The sequence below is a fragment of the Heterocephalus glaber genome, unplaced genomic scaffold (assembly GCF_053883595.1).
Source record: "Heterocephalus glaber isolate CG9 unplaced genomic scaffold, H.glaber_assembly_v1.0 deba00001579, whole genome shotgun sequence".
NCBI lineage: Eukaryota > Metazoa > Chordata > Mammalia > Rodentia > Bathyergidae > Heterocephalus > Heterocephalus glaber.
This window is the reverse complement of record NW_028258360.1, coordinates 1777361-1792828: the sequence shown is the minus strand read 5'-3', so window position 1 is coordinate 1792828 and position 15468 is coordinate 1777361. Positions and strand designations below refer to the sequence as shown.

The following is a 15468-nucleotide window of genomic DNA, read 5'->3' as shown; positions in this document are numbered from 1 at the left end:
CAGGGGTCGGATTCCTTCAATTGTCAGTGCTAAAAATATGTTGGGAATGAGCATCATAACTTGAGAAGAATAAAAAAATTAAGTATCTGAAGTTTTTTGTTATTGTATACTTTTTCATTGAAATCACTGATTCATAACATGGATAGTTACCATAAAGATCACAAAGTTGAATATTCCATAGTAAAACGGATGCTGTGTTGTATATTACAATAATTAAATTCCGTTTAAGATGACAAGTAGCCAATACATGAAAATATACATATTTGAATTTTTTTAAGGGTTGCACAAACTGAACATCGTTCTGTTAAGATTACATATGTACTATCACAGTGTTCAAGAGGAAATGAAATGATATGCCATGAGCCTTTTTCCCCTTGAAATTGCATCATTAAAAAAACAGTGACATTGTATTTGGGGCCATATTCTAACATGAAGTATTTGATAAATCTGAATATTAAAAAAATACATAAAGGTAGATTGATTGCATCCTTTAGAAGTGGCAGCATATGAAAGTTTCATATGCACGATGAAGCACTTATGATTCAATGTGGCAGGTCATAGTAAAAATTATTATATCAATTACATTTTAATATAAAGCTGTAAACTCTACATAAAGGCTAGGAAAACCATTTGGCACAGGGCATATGGTGCTTGTAGTAGGTAAACACTAACTGAATATGAGATGTAGCCATTGATGTCCAGGTTATAAATGAGCATTACCTTGGCTTGCTGTACCAACAAACAAAAATCCCCAGGAAATTGAGGACTGGTTCTTGCTTGTAGAATTAGGACTTGTCCCTCATTCCCATGCCTTTCAATGCCACATGCTACTGTATTAGTAAGCAGCTGACACCCAGGCCAGGGTCTGCCCTGCCCAGTTCCACACTGCATGTGTAAGAAAATAATGTATCACTGACAAGGTGAATTAAATATGATGAAAACCAAGCTGGCAGCCTCCCCTCGCGTCTACTTTTTGATCACAGTTGTTATTATCACCTTATTAGAGTCTGAGCAAAGAACCACAAAGTAGCTCTCATCTCCTCACCATCAGCTGCACACTCGCCCTAGTCTTCTGAATCTTCTGTCTCCCTTTGAAGAAGCCCAGCCTCACTCCAGTCATCACTGACCCTCCATGCCAAGTTGTCACCCTGTCACAGTGACCTGCCAGGGACATGGAGACACAGATACAACCAAAAGTCCACGTCCACACGGAGCATTAGGAGGAAACTCAAGCTCCATACCCACATTTTTTTTACCTTGTTTCTGTTTTTAACTAATCTCTTCTTTTTGCCATCACACTATCATGCAAATTGAACAATGAAGCCTAAACATGCAAAGATCTGTTGAATGAAATGAAGTCTAATGCACTCTTAGAGCAAACTTTAAACTCTCTCTTATGCTAGTCTTAAGTTTGTTGCCAACAATCTCCTCTCCGCAGTTGGTGCTCAGTCCAGTGAGTTGGGCTTCGCATTGCAAAGCCCTGTCAGCATTTTTCCCTAGCAAGGCCAAAGCTGTGCCTGTGTAAGTCTGGCCTTCTCCCATCTACTGTGAAAATCACACTCAGCTCTGCCATGACAAGAAGTGGGGTGAGAATCCATCCGTGTCCTAGTCCTCTGCTCAGAGGATGGCTTTTTTCTCTTATCTCCATGAAGAATGTATAAAATATATTGTTTATTTTTAAACAGACTCTTGAAAATGGGGAAGGGAATTTGGAGAAGGAGAGAGGAAAGGGAGAAGGAAAGAAGGAATTGAAAAGGATCAAGATATGTGATATGCATGTACCAATCGCCCCAAAGGAGCATCACTCTTCTGCACTACAAACATGCACTAATTTTTAAAAAGATAAGAAAATAGTCTATATGTAATTATCTTTGTCAAACTGCTCTTTACTAGTTAAACTTGAAATGAACCAGTTTGAAATGGCTGCATTGAGATGTGTTATGTACATGTTCCAACTCCCCATGAAGAATGTAACCATTATATAGTGCACATACTAATAGAAATAAAAATCAAAGAAGAAAATTGTGCAAAACAAAAACAAGCAAGCAAAGAAAGCCACAACTTTTGAAAAGACAAACTCAACAGAGAAGCAGGTAACATCATTATTTCGTGACTGTTGCAAGCTCCCAGTGGAGTCTTCTGACCTGCTGACCTCTGTAGCACTCAGGAACCTGCCTGTGCTGAACCCACCTCTCGGCTTTCGAAGCAGCTTCCTGCAAGTCAGGCTCTGGCTGCAGTTCTCCTGCCTCACCAGCCCCTGATGAGCCACCTGCTCCCTGGCCGCCTGAGATTCCTTCCTCACACCGCTTTTCCTGCCGAAGTCATCCTCCTTGTACCTTGGTGCCTGTTGACGCATCCTGGAATCTCAGTCTGTGTCTCACAATCTTAAGTGCGGGGTCCGTGACCCAGGATCCCAGACAAGACTCAGAAACCTAAATGCTCTGATGGTACCAAGCTCTGTCTGTGATACTCAGTGGGCTTTAGTGTCCGATTGTCCATGTTGTACTCACACAGCTGCCCTCCCACCGCTGCTGCAGCTTTGCTTCAGACTTCAGCCTTTGATGGGGAAGCAAGAATCCTCACTAGGAAAAGTGTCCCTAGAGGACATGGTGCACCACCCTTGGGGAGGGAAGAGTAGGAAGCTGCCTGTAAGAGAAGCCCTGTAAGCTCCCCAAATAACAAGTCTCACTTGGTTGCACATGGAGTAGCCAGGCTTCTGAGCTCGGATGAGAGCTGAGCGCCATTGTGTCCCATGGTGGAACACTCCAAGCCAAGGCCTAGACAGAGAGTCTAGTGAGTTGAACACCCCCCCCCAAATATGTATCAGTGTCTCAACCCCTGCAGCCTTTGAATGTGACTTTATTGGAAAAGAAGCCTTTGCAGATGTAACTAAATCAGGCATCTTATGAAGAGATCATCCTGGATTACCTGGGAGCATCCTAAATTCAATGACAAGTGTTCTTCTAAGAGACCCAGAGAATGAGACACACACAGAAAGAGAAAGCCTTGTGAGGGTGGAGCCAGACACTGTGTTACGTGTTGACAGGCCAAGGACTGCCTGGGGCCACTCAAAGATGGAAAGGGCAAGGAAGGATTCTGTCATAGGACTTGACAACTGGACTTTCCACTTCTGTCCTCCAGAACGGTGACTGAATAAACATCTTATGTTAAGCCACCAGATGTATACATTTTGCTTCAGAAGCTCTGAAAAACTCACAGAGGGTCTGGAGCTGAGCGGTTGGCCACACGGGCTGATGGAAGCCCAGAGCCCTCAATCCACGCACTATCCGTTAACCCTGGTAGAGGACGGACACTGACCTACCCACTTCACAGCAAACCAGATGCTGGTTATATGCATATCTTGACCGTAGACAACGCCTAAAAGAAGGACTTATTTAAATGTAATTGAGATCTAAAGAACTAAGTTGAATTGATATACCATTACTCTACCTTCAGCCTTCAGCAGAAACAGAGGGATTGATTATGAACTAAATTAAATTCATTTGTAGAAAAATTATTTTGACATAATGTTTGTGCCTATATATTTTCATATAGGCTATACAAGAATTGGATTTGTTGGAGGAGGATTAAAAATGCAAAAAAGAATAGCTGCAATTTGTTGAGCTATTACTATATTGGTAACATTATCCTAAAGACGACGCTGAAACTCACCGTGAGCTGGTGATGGCCACATAGCTGGCAGTGGGCAGAGCCTGTTTGCAAACTGAGGTCTCTGACCCCAAGCACAACTCTATCCCCTACCACGCTGCACCCCAGACAGTGCCCCACACATCCATGGAGTCCCATCAACTGCTGGTGGAATTTAATCAGATAATAACCTCAATCTCATTGTCCTTAGGTAACTCACTATCTGTCTGGTGTTGGGGAAATTATTAAAATTAAAACCTCCTCCCATCCCAGACAACCTCTCCATGAATGTAGAAGAGAAAGGAAACAGTTTTACTCTTGGATAAGCACTAAACAGCCTGAGATGGGCATCATAGGCAACCGGCTAGAGATGGCAAAGGCAGAAAGAAGCCTCACTGTCTGGTATCACCACATACAGAACCTGTTTTAGAGATAAAAATAACCATCCTCAAGTGAGAAGACACCCACAGCATCATTTAGATACACCTCATCTTAAATCACCTGGTAACTGGGGAGACCATCTTTGGGAGTTGATCACTTGTATTCACAGGAAAAATAAGACTTCCCCTAGCTCCCAGACAAGTGTATAGTGTCACACCTCGGAGACCCATGTCTAGGTTAAATGCCCATAGAGAAAGGGACTTGGTGTTATTTATATTTTAAGCAGATCACCCTCCCCAGTCCTTAAGAAACCCATTTCTGAGTTGGAAACTACTGAGAGGCTGATTTAACTTTGAAAAAGATTTATATACCTCTCAAAGGGAATCTAAAAAACATACAATGGCAAGTTTTCTAAAGGAAATGCCGCAAGGGAGGGGAAGTCTCCTTTTTCATATTTTCCATCGAGGAAAGACATTATCTTTCCTTCCTTCTTTCCTTCCTTTCAATGGAGGACTTTGTCTTTTCTTTCTTTCATCAAAGACTACAGAATTTATTTGTTTGTTTGCTTATTTATTTATTTATTTTCTCGGGAGGGGATACTGGGGATTGAAGCCAGAGCCTTCTCACTGAGCTACATCCTCACCCTTTTATTATTATTTTTTTAATTAGAATATCACTAAGTTTCTAAATTGCACAGGCTGACCTCAAATTTAGGATCCTCTTACGTCACCCTCCCAAAATGCTGGGATTGTAGCACCACCATGCTTGGCTTTCTTTTCTTTCTTTTTGACTTTTATGTTTGTACTTTTTCTGGAAAGACAGGAAATCCAATTAAACTGGGACACATAACAATGCTTGTCCAAGTGCCTAGGGAGCAGTGAAGTGGGGTGAGATGACTCCTGTTGGGGAGACCTTCAGTTTCACACCAACTAGCTTGAGGTGAGGATGCAGGGAAATGCAGACTCCTCCTCTGACACTTATTATCACCAAGTTCCCAGGAAAGGGCTTAAACATGGAGTGAACTATGAAATGCCCAACTCAGATACATGGCTGCTTTTCAAGGAAGCCTGATGCCCAGTAAAGAGGGAGCCATTAATTCCTGCACCGTGATCTCTCTGGGACTGCAAAATCACAGCCAAATCACTGCAGCTTAGTTACCTTCATTCTCAGCCATCTAATGTTAACAAGTGGGAATAATTTGTTAAGAGTAAAACTGAAAAGAAGAATGTAAATTAGGAATGAAAATGATGAGGAAATGAATGTGGGCTTTTGGAAATTCCAAGTCAAAGAATGACTAAAAACTTAAAATATTTTTAAATGTTACTGTATTTTTTCTTTCTCATATTACCTGTTCTAAAAGAAGCATATTTTTTTAATTTGAGAAATATCGTGAAATATAAAAAGGGGGAAATTTTATTTTTCACCTCATGAAGACAGATACTATTGACATTTCTAAAGTATCTCCTTCTAGCATTTTCTCTACTATTCCTTTTTATACACATATACCTCTACCACATATACTCTTACATAATATTGCAATGTAACCATTTTTCAGTACTATAAAAATTCAGGAGTTATCTACTGCTATATAACAAATTACCCATAAACTAAATGCTTACTAACAAGTAAAACTGTTTCATCCCACTTTCTGTGGGTGAAGAAACTGGGCTAAGCTCACTGTGTGTTTCTAGTTTAGTCTCTCATGAGGCTATTCAAGATGTTGGCTGGAGCTGCAGTGACCTCAGAGGTTTGCTGTGACTGGAGTGTTTACTTCCACTCTTGGAGAGACTTCAGTTCCTTGCTGGGTATTGGTGGGAAGCCACAGTTCATACCACGTGGGCCTTTTCATACAGCTGCTTGAGTGTCCTTACAACATGGCACCTGGCTTCACAGGGGCTGGTGATCCAAGAAAAAGTAAGGTGAAAGACATGACGTCTTTTATTGCTTAGCTTCATGAGACATACATTGTCTTCTCCATAACCTACTAGTTGCACAGTCCAGCCATAGCCAGTGTGGGAGGGGACTATACAAGGGTGTGAACATCTGCAGCTAGGAGGAATGTTGCAGGCTATCTTGGAGAGGAGCTCCCTCAACAGGAATTTTTAATGGCTGCAGGAATTTTGTCATGTAAAGCTCAGTAATTGTATTAACTATTTATGCAAGTTTAGATTTTATTTCTGATATTTCATGATTAAAAAGAATGTTCTAGCAAGCACCTTTGCATATTAAGGTTTTTATCAACACTTCAGATTTATTTCTTTGGATATGGTCTCACAGGTGGAATCATTGAATTCGAAATTTTTAAAATTTGTTCTTTGTATTGACTTCATAAAACACATTTGACATGTTATAATGTTTATTTCAGTTAACCCATGCATTTCCTTTGGTGTATTCATGACAAATACCTTAAAATGCCAATGCACTGACTCACAGCTGCATGTATATTTTTCAGTCAATGAATTCTATGTACAATATATTTTAGGTAGATTTTCTATATTATATGTAATATTGAATACTTATGGCATGTGGGTCTTTTTCATTTTTATTTAACCGTGTTATAGATCCTCCTGAGTTTGTTTGTTGCTGTTATTTTGGACAACTTAGAGCTTGATGAAGATCTAAAGAAGCTTAAACAAGTAAGTAATGTATGGGAAATTTTTTAAACCTTCATTTAAAAAATAAGAATAAAGCAGGGCTGGGGATTTAGCTCAGTGGTTCTGGAGCCCGCCTCACAAGCACAAGGTCCTGAGTTCAATCCCCGGTACAAAAAGAAAAAAGAATAAAGCATGCCCTTACAGTGATAATGGAAGTTTGAGCTTTAAAGTAAAGAGTGACTTAAGATAGTCTGAGCTGGCAAAATGATGTTTACTTTTAAGTTTTACTTTTATATCCCATCAACAAGGGAGATTTTTCTATTACTACACAGATAAATATCTTTGTTTTATTATTTTTGAGTAAAAGTAAGATGAGCATAATATAAATTGGATACGGAGACAATTCTCCTCGTGCCATTAAATGAAGGTTGTGTAGAAATCATGCCTCAGGGCCAGATTGCCATTTTCCACACTGGTATGTAACATTTTTGGTCATCACCCTAAAAATATTAAACATCAACTTGTCTGACCTCTAGACACTAAAACAGAATTCAGTATGAGGCCCATAGTGATTGGAAGAAACGAAACAGAGTCAATGGTCAGACACATGCCCGGCTATGTGTGAACACGGACTATGTGTCATGGTATGAGGGTTATCCCCCCGAAAAGGAAATGAAAGTGTGTGACAGTTGTGTTAATGGCAGACAGGTGGAAGAGATAATTACCTAGTCTCATAGTTCCTGTTTCATAATGGGTACTAGACTTGAATATCCGGCTCTGTCACAGAGTATACATAAACCCTTTGAGATATACATTTGGGGAAAGGGGGACATGGATTAGGATTTTCTTGGATTGCCCTTCCCCATCCTGCAAGCAGAGCTGAGATGTTTACAAACAGAACCAAGGTTCTAAAACAATTCTATTGAGCTCACATGAAAGCCCTACAAATTCAGAATTTTCAAAAGTGGTCACGTTAGGCATTTCACCTTATTTTTATCCGACTCCAAATGGAAAATCGGGACCTTAATTGACATCTGATTTTCTTCCTGAACTAAAAAGTTTTAATAAACATATAGCTGTGTTTTTAGTACCCGCCACGGGTTATAAAATGGCTTGCTAGATATTAGAGAAGCTTTGTGCCTTAGTTACTTTCTCATCGCTCTCACACAATCCCTGACACCCACAGCTCTCAAGACCGAAAGTTTATTTTGGCTCACAGACCACAAAGGTTTCAGTCCATCGTCAGCCGGCCACGAGGCAGGGCAGCAGGACAGAGGGATGTGGCAGAGGAGAAAGAGCTAGAGGCGTGTTGGCAGAAGGAGAAAGAGGGAGCAAGGGAGGCGGGAAGGAGGCGGGCCCTGTCAGGCCACGCCCCTGTGACCTCCTCCTCCAACCAGGCCTCACCTCCCGAGTCACCCTTAGCTACCAAGCCATCAGTAGACCGTTCCACCGATGAGTCTCACACCCCACACGGCCATCTCTCCAAACCCTCTCCTATGTGCTCATGAGGCTTTCAGAGTCACCTAGATACAAACCATAACACGTTGTTTCCAGAAATTCTGTACATCAGAATGGATCATCCACTTGGGCTAGCCTACAATTTGGAGTATTTTCTTTGAATATTAAGGATATTTGAGCATTGAAAACTCATCCTAAATAAAGCAGCAATTTCATTTTCATCAGTACCTTTCACATTGTTCTTTATTCGTGATGGGATTGAAACTACGTATCTATTAAAATCATCTATTAATTTCATATCTGAAACTCATTGAATTTCATACTTGAAATATTTTAATTCTAAAATGTTCCTGGTTGTTTTTCTTCCATTTTTGCATAAGAACAGTTTGTGTTTTCACTGTTTTAGCAACTTTCTTATTTTTTATATGCTTGGTTTTCCTTATTTTCAGTGACCTGAGCCTTTGAGGTAGAATAACTTCAGGAATACACAAACATACATGGGCACATGCAGGTGTGCACTTTCATATACCTGTGTTCATGTTAATGTGGATTCCTGAAATTCACACTCTCCTCTACAGTTTCTTTTAAATCTCCAATGAAAATGTTATATGAAATATTTAGTTTTGTATGTCCAGAAGTCCAACTATTAAGACTTAAATGTATGTATGTGATCTATTTTTTCCATCCTCTGATAGAGAATTGAATAGAGGGGAATATGAAAAAAGAGGTCTTTTTCTTTTATTTTCTTGAAAAGCACTATGTATTCCAAATTCTGCCTTTGTTCACTTCAAACTTTTTTTATTTTTTACTTTGGGGACTTTTAGAGATGGACTGAAAGTCTGTCTTTTTTTTAACTTTTAGAGATGGACTAGTCCATCTCTAAAATCTTTTGCCAAGTCCACTAATTGGTCTGCAGGTTCCTGTTGCTATGGCAATGTGTGTTGAATGCTTTTGAAACAAAAATCTTTTGCCACTTCTGCTAATTGGTCTGCAGGTTCCTGTTGCTATGGCAATGTGTGTCGAATGTTTGCTTAGTGCCAAGTGCCATATATTACCACTTATTATTCACAACAACTATTTAATACAGAAATTATCATTATATCCATCTTACAGATGAGGAAAATAAGACACAAAGAATTAAGTAATTTGTCCAAAGTCACACAGCCTACAAATGACAGTGCTGGGATTTGAGCTTAGGTAATTTGTACCAAAAGCCTAGACTCTTAAGCTCTAAACTATATTTAGTCAAGCTAAAGCTAAAGAAATGCCAAACATGAGTCATGTATGTATTCAGTAGGGGCTCATTCATAGGACTATTAACATTTTTATAACTGATGATATTGTAGGTAACAAAGCCATCATTATATTCACCAAATAACTGTTAAGGTAAGGCTCACTTCTCAGGAATGGAGGTAAATTAAGCAGCAAAGTCATTAAAACCAACTGAAGTAGTTATTCTCTTTCTTTCAGAAATCACATGCTCTCATCAGAGCTTCTATATGGTAGCAAATGCTCCTCACAGCTCCTCTTCTCTTTGTGACCTTCTTGACCCGTGATCCTCTTTAGACATGAGTCAGAAAACATTTGTGTTAAAATATAAAAGTCGGTTCATGCATACTTTTCAAGAGCCATGGGAACCTGTGCCAGTTACCTCTAACATGCAGAAGCTAAACATGTAATACTCAGTACACTTGGAGATCACAGAAAGCAGGCCAACTGCCTGGGAGAGGAAATGCCACTGGAAGCTTGACAGGGTGACTAGGCCAGAAATTAGGAAGCTCTTCAAATTATGACATTAAAGGAACATGTTTGAATATAATGTAGTGATAAAAGTGCAGCCATGTAACCACACCAAGTTGGGAATGTGGTAAGGTCGGATGTCAGGGGTCAAAGGACATGGAGCCTTTCGGTTAGAGGCTCAGTGAGGGCAAGTATGATCTGCATGATTCATTGTTAGGGGGAAATCCTAGTCTCCATAATAGACCTGCGATGTGTTGTATCTTTTCCAGCTATTTTCCTGTACAACCTCCTTGCACTTTAGCCTGTGGTTTCCAGTCAGGGACTGCTGCCCTCTAGAGATCCTCTTGAGATCTATGGAGGCAGTCAGTCAGCCATTTTTAACCCTAAGGAAGCCTAAAGGGAATTGTGCCTTGTCCAATATAAAACCACATGAGCTAAAATGACGTTTAACACTTCCAGCTGAAAATTCACAAATTCTAAGTGGCAGCTCTGTTTCTTTAAAGGTGAAGCCCTGAAGTCTCTTCAGGTGTGATTGAAAAATATGATGAATATTTAATTTTTAAAATTTACTACAGTAAAAGACACATTGTCATTAATCCCTCTCAGAAAACGCCCTCTTTCTTCAAACACATTTATCTCATGATTCTTATCACTTTCTGAAGCAGTTCTGCAAGTCTTCTTTCAGGAGTGTCTTTAGTTTCGCTGTCCTGGCTGTCTTGCAGTCCAGACTCAATTCAAAATGTTTGCTTTCCTAGGTGTTTTGACTTTGACGAACAGCCAGAAATCACATGGTAGCAGATCCAGTAAATAGCATGGATGACAACACACTGTGATGTTTTTATGAGCCTGCTTTTCCTTTGGATGGCACTCAGCAGCAGCTTTTACTGTGTTTTTGATCACACCTCATAAAGACACTCACAAAACAGGACTTCCAGACTTGCTTCAGCAAGTGGCCAGAATAAGGGGATAAGTGCATTCGAAGTGAGGAGTATTTTGATTAATGATAATATGTTTTTTATTGTAAAAATTTTTATTTAATTTATATATTCACCTTATTTTTATCATGCTTCATATATGACTTCTTTTAAGAAAGAAAACCAATGATGAATTTCTTAGTGCTTATTCAAAGCATTTTGGTGGGGAAGGTTGTTGTTGTTCTTTTTAAGAAAGATTTGGAGGGAAAAATGAAAGAGCTTCTTGGGAACAATTTTGGGAAGTTGTCATGTAAGTGCCCATTACCACTATTACTCTTCAAGGTCTTCCCAGGGTGTGTCATCATGTGGCTTTCCTCTGCCATTTCTCATGATGAAAATGCTTCAAAATGTCACCCAATCATACAATTACCTAAAAGTCCTATGTTACTTTTCCTGTGTGTTGTTACATTTAAGACACAATTGATTCCTAGCACTGACAGTGCAATTGTATTATTTTCATAGTTGCTGTAATTTATGGGACCCTATATCTAATTAAGTAAAGACTACATTTCTCTTTTCAGCATCCTCAAAACATAATACAAGACCTGGAAATAAATGCACAAATACACACACACACACACACAGAGTGATTTTCTACATGAGATAAATTGTTTAGCCATTGTCTGTGATTGTGAGATTATGCTAAACTACTGAGAAGACAAACCAGTTGGTCTGGAAGCTAACAACAGTAACAGCAAATGGTGGCCAAAAACTGCTCTCTGAGCAGTAGTTAAGAGTTGGTGACCTTGAAGCTCAGTGGTGTAGGACTAGCACCAGGGAACGTGGGTACAATTTCACAGACTTTGAAAATGAAGAGAATTCTTGCAGCTTTAATGATTTTTGCAAATTCTGTCCAAGAAAGCCATGGAGGATTTTCTTTTAAGCAGTATAAAATTCATTAAACTAAAAGAAAAACTCACAGAGCTGCCTAAGGGAAAGAGTCATTGAAAATAGAAGCGTAGATAGTTTGTGTAGATTAAATTCAAAGCTATGAAATTAAAAAGGGCTTTCTCAGCTCTGTATCCAGTCTTCTTTGAATTCCAGTTCATGTGTGATGATGTTTCTTTGATGAAGCCCACTCCATGGTGGTGGGTGGATGCGTAAAGAAACCCCTCTTTTCCTTACTAGTTTTTTTTAAAAAAACAAAAGCAATAGTCCTACATTCTTTTTCAAATACATGTGCTCCAGGTTAATATTTTTCTTCAGCCTTACCTTGTGTGATAGTTGCTGCTATCTGTCAAGTTGACTGGAGTAAGAGAGGCCCACATGGCTGGTAAAACAGCATTTTGGGGTGCATCTGTAGGGATGCTTCTGGAGGATATTAGCATTTTGGTAGATTGGATAAAGCAGATTCTCTTCCCCACTGGAGACCAACATCATCGAAACCTTTGAGGGCCACAAGAGAACAAAAAGATAGAGGAAGTTGAACTTACTGCACCTGATTGCTTGGGCTGGGTAACTCAGGGCCCCTCCTCAGACTTGGTACCCCGACTGGACCCTACACCATCTGTTCTCTGGCTCTCAGGCTTTTCAACCACACCACTGGCTTTCTGACGTCCCCAGCTTACATTGGAAGCTATATAAGTTCCCCTTCTCAGCCTCCATAATTGCCTGAGCCAATACTTTATTTATCTCACATATCTTACTGGAATTTTGACAGAATTTAAATAATATAAATAAGGTATTGGATCCTTATTCCCCAGCATATTCATTTTCACTCTCTTTGCCTGCTATAGTGAGCTCATTTCAGATTTTGGACCTTTTTAAGGAGACAAGGATGTTGCCGGAGATGCCATTCAGATAAGCACTCATTGCATGCCATGAATCTGAGCCGAGTCATCTGTCTTCTCGGTATTTTGTCAGTCTTCATTGAGTGAGCTCAAACTAATGTGACTTAAAAGTGAATGACACAACTGCTAAGTAACAAATTGTACTGATTTAACACTCCCTTGTTCGGGGCACTTGACATAAATTACCAATGTATTAAGAAGATGAAAACTAATGTTTGCATGGGAAAAAATTCAACGTGAATAAATTTCTTGCCAAAAATCACACAATTTGTAAGTGACTAAGTTGGAACAACATGGTCTGCCTGACTCTAAACCAGTGTCCTTGCCGAAAGACACCATGCTGCCTGCTCAGAGACCAGGTCTTTCCTTAATAATGAGGAACTCAGCTAGAAAGTGAGTTGGATGAGATTCTTATCCAGTTTTGGATCAGCATATTTCCTCTCTGTGAGGATAGAGACAGGAAGCCAGATTCTAATCAAAATATCTTATTGAGCCTGTAATCAGGGAGATGTGGAGGAAGGCAGTATGATTCACACCCTAATGGCATAGGCTAAGATCATTAGATGTATCCCTTTTACCGCTGAGAAATTATCAACCTGGAGAGGAAACCTGCCCATCTGGAAGCCCGGGGTCTGGATACTCCTCTGCTGTCCCGTAGGTGTTAGCAACAAGGGACATGCAACAAGCAAGAGACTGTCCCTACCCCCAAATAACATGTGAGCTAGTGAGAGAAAGTGACAAACCAGGCACTTTTAGTTCAGTAGTGATCACTGTGAGGGGTTTTGGAGGTACATAGTCAACAATATCTAACTTAGCCTGCTACATCAGAGGTGTTTTCTCACAAGTGTGGAATGTATTAGAACTTGAAGGTTGATGTATTAGTCAGCTTTTTGTTACTGAGACCAAATACTCGACACCTACAATTCAAAGGAGAAAGGGTTTATTTTTGTTCATGCTTACAGGGTATTCAGCCCTGGGTCAACTGGCTCCGATGTAGGAACATCATGGTGGAAATGGAGGCAGGGCAAAGCTGCTCATTTCTAGGAAACAGAGCAGGGGAACAGCACCAGAGAGAAAAGGAGCCATGTATAGTACCCAAATTCATACCTCTGTGACCCAACAATACACACCAAAATTGTGCTTTGCCAATCTGCTAGGCATTTCTTAATTCAATCAATTAGGCATGTTAGGATTACTGGTTATAGTTGAATAATGGTTATCCTAGTGAAGGAATTTGGAGGAAGATGGCATTAAGGAAAGAGGCCATAAAAGGATGGGGAGTTTGACACATCCTACAACATGGAAGAGCCTTGACGACATACTACATGAAATAGCTAGTTACAAAAAGACACACACTGTATGATTCCACTTGTGAGTATCTAAGGTAGTCAAACTCACAGAAACCAAAAAGAGAAAGGTGATAATCATAGATTGGAGAGAGGGGTAAAAGTTGTTCAATGGGCATGGAGTTTCCATTTTGCAAAATAAAAAAGACCTAGGGATCACCATTGTGATTATGCTTTACTGAATTACACACTTAAGAACAGCTAATATGGTACATTTTATGTTACACTTTTTTTTAACCACAAATAAGTCTTTTAAAATTTAAACTTGATTACCATAGTAAGCAAGGCAGTGTTCAGTGATGGCGAAAAGATTGGGTTCCAGGACTCTGATGGTGAAGCAGCTGTGTTGCAGATGCTGGAAAGTGAATGACAGCTGAGGAAGTGAGGACGAATTGCCAGTCTTTCCCTCTCAGATTCTTCCTACTCTACATTTCCAGACAGATTACCTCGTTGCCAACTGATCTTTCAGTTTGTAAGTTAGTTAATACCATTTACTGCCATGCTACCCAGCCTTTTGCCACTGTGGTATTCATGGGAAATAATATCTGTACAGCACACTGGGGTCAGCAGGCAGGAAGCACGTGCGGCTAGAAGCACAGAACAACTAGGATTCCTGCTGCTCCAGGAAACACTGAGATACCCAAGAGACAGAGAACCAACACCCTGAAGAACGTATAAATCATTAGTGGCTGAGGGGCGGGGCACATTTTACTCAAAGCCACTGATGCTACTGAACTGCACTGGAAGCTACTCTCTCTCAGTCATTTGGCTGGAGATGACTCACTTTTTTGTCATTTTAAATGTTATTGCCTGTAATTCTCCGTAATTCAGATCTCAAGAGATAATCTTACGTAGTATTGGATCTGCTATTGCTGAAAAAGCCCCATCAATATTAGACTTTTTAATAATAAATTTGTTTGTCACACTAAAATATAAACAGCAATAAGATCAATTTTTTAAAATGTGGCTAAGATTTAGGTTTAAGTCAGGAAGTCCCAGCAGAGGCCCAGAATTTGGGAATATCAGTTATCGACATTAAGGTAACAGCTTATAAGTAAGAAATCAATGGAAAAAAAGTGGAAATGTCCAACTGGATTTTTGGAGTCAAACAGGAAAAAGTCAAAGTGTCAGAAAGTCAGATCAAAAGAAAACAGGTCCCTTGTTAGAATTGATGTCTTCCTAATAGGAGCTGATATGTGCCCTGAAAAAAGATATGGAAGCCCTAATCCTTAGAGCCCGTGAATGTGACTTAATTGGAAAAAGGCTCTTTGCAGATGGAATCAAGTTAAGAAGTCACTGGAGTGGCCCCTTATGTGACTCGTTTTCTTATGAGAAGAGGACCAAGGACAGATGCAAACACACAGAGAAGACACTGTTTTATGAGGGAGACAGAGATTGGCATGATGCACCTGCAAGAAACAACCAGGAGTGACAATATCTCAGCAGCTAGGAGAAGCCCACAGAGTGGACCCTCCCTCAGAGTGTCCAGAAGGGACTTGTGCTGCTGACATCCTGATCTCGGACTTCTAGTCCTTGA

At 40.0% G+C, this 15468-nt stretch overlaps 1 protein-coding gene across 8 annotated transcripts in view; it reads left to right on the top strand.

Moving 5' to 3' along the window:
- The window catches only part of Nalcn (sodium leak channel, non-selective), a 322796-nt gene that overhangs the window by 209009 nt on the left and 98319 nt on the right, over positions 1-15468 (top strand). For 6 of the 8 annotated variants that reach the window (XM_087193083.1, XM_087193087.1, XM_021239415.2 and 3 more), the window contains exon 15: positions 6591-6665. The exons of the other annotated variants lie outside the window; for them this stretch is intronic. In XM_087193083.1, coding sequence (XP_087049209.1) covers positions 6591-6665 — 75 coding nt within the window. The remainder of the gene's footprint in view (positions 1-6590; positions 6666-15468) is intronic. 8 annotated transcript variants of the gene reach the window in all.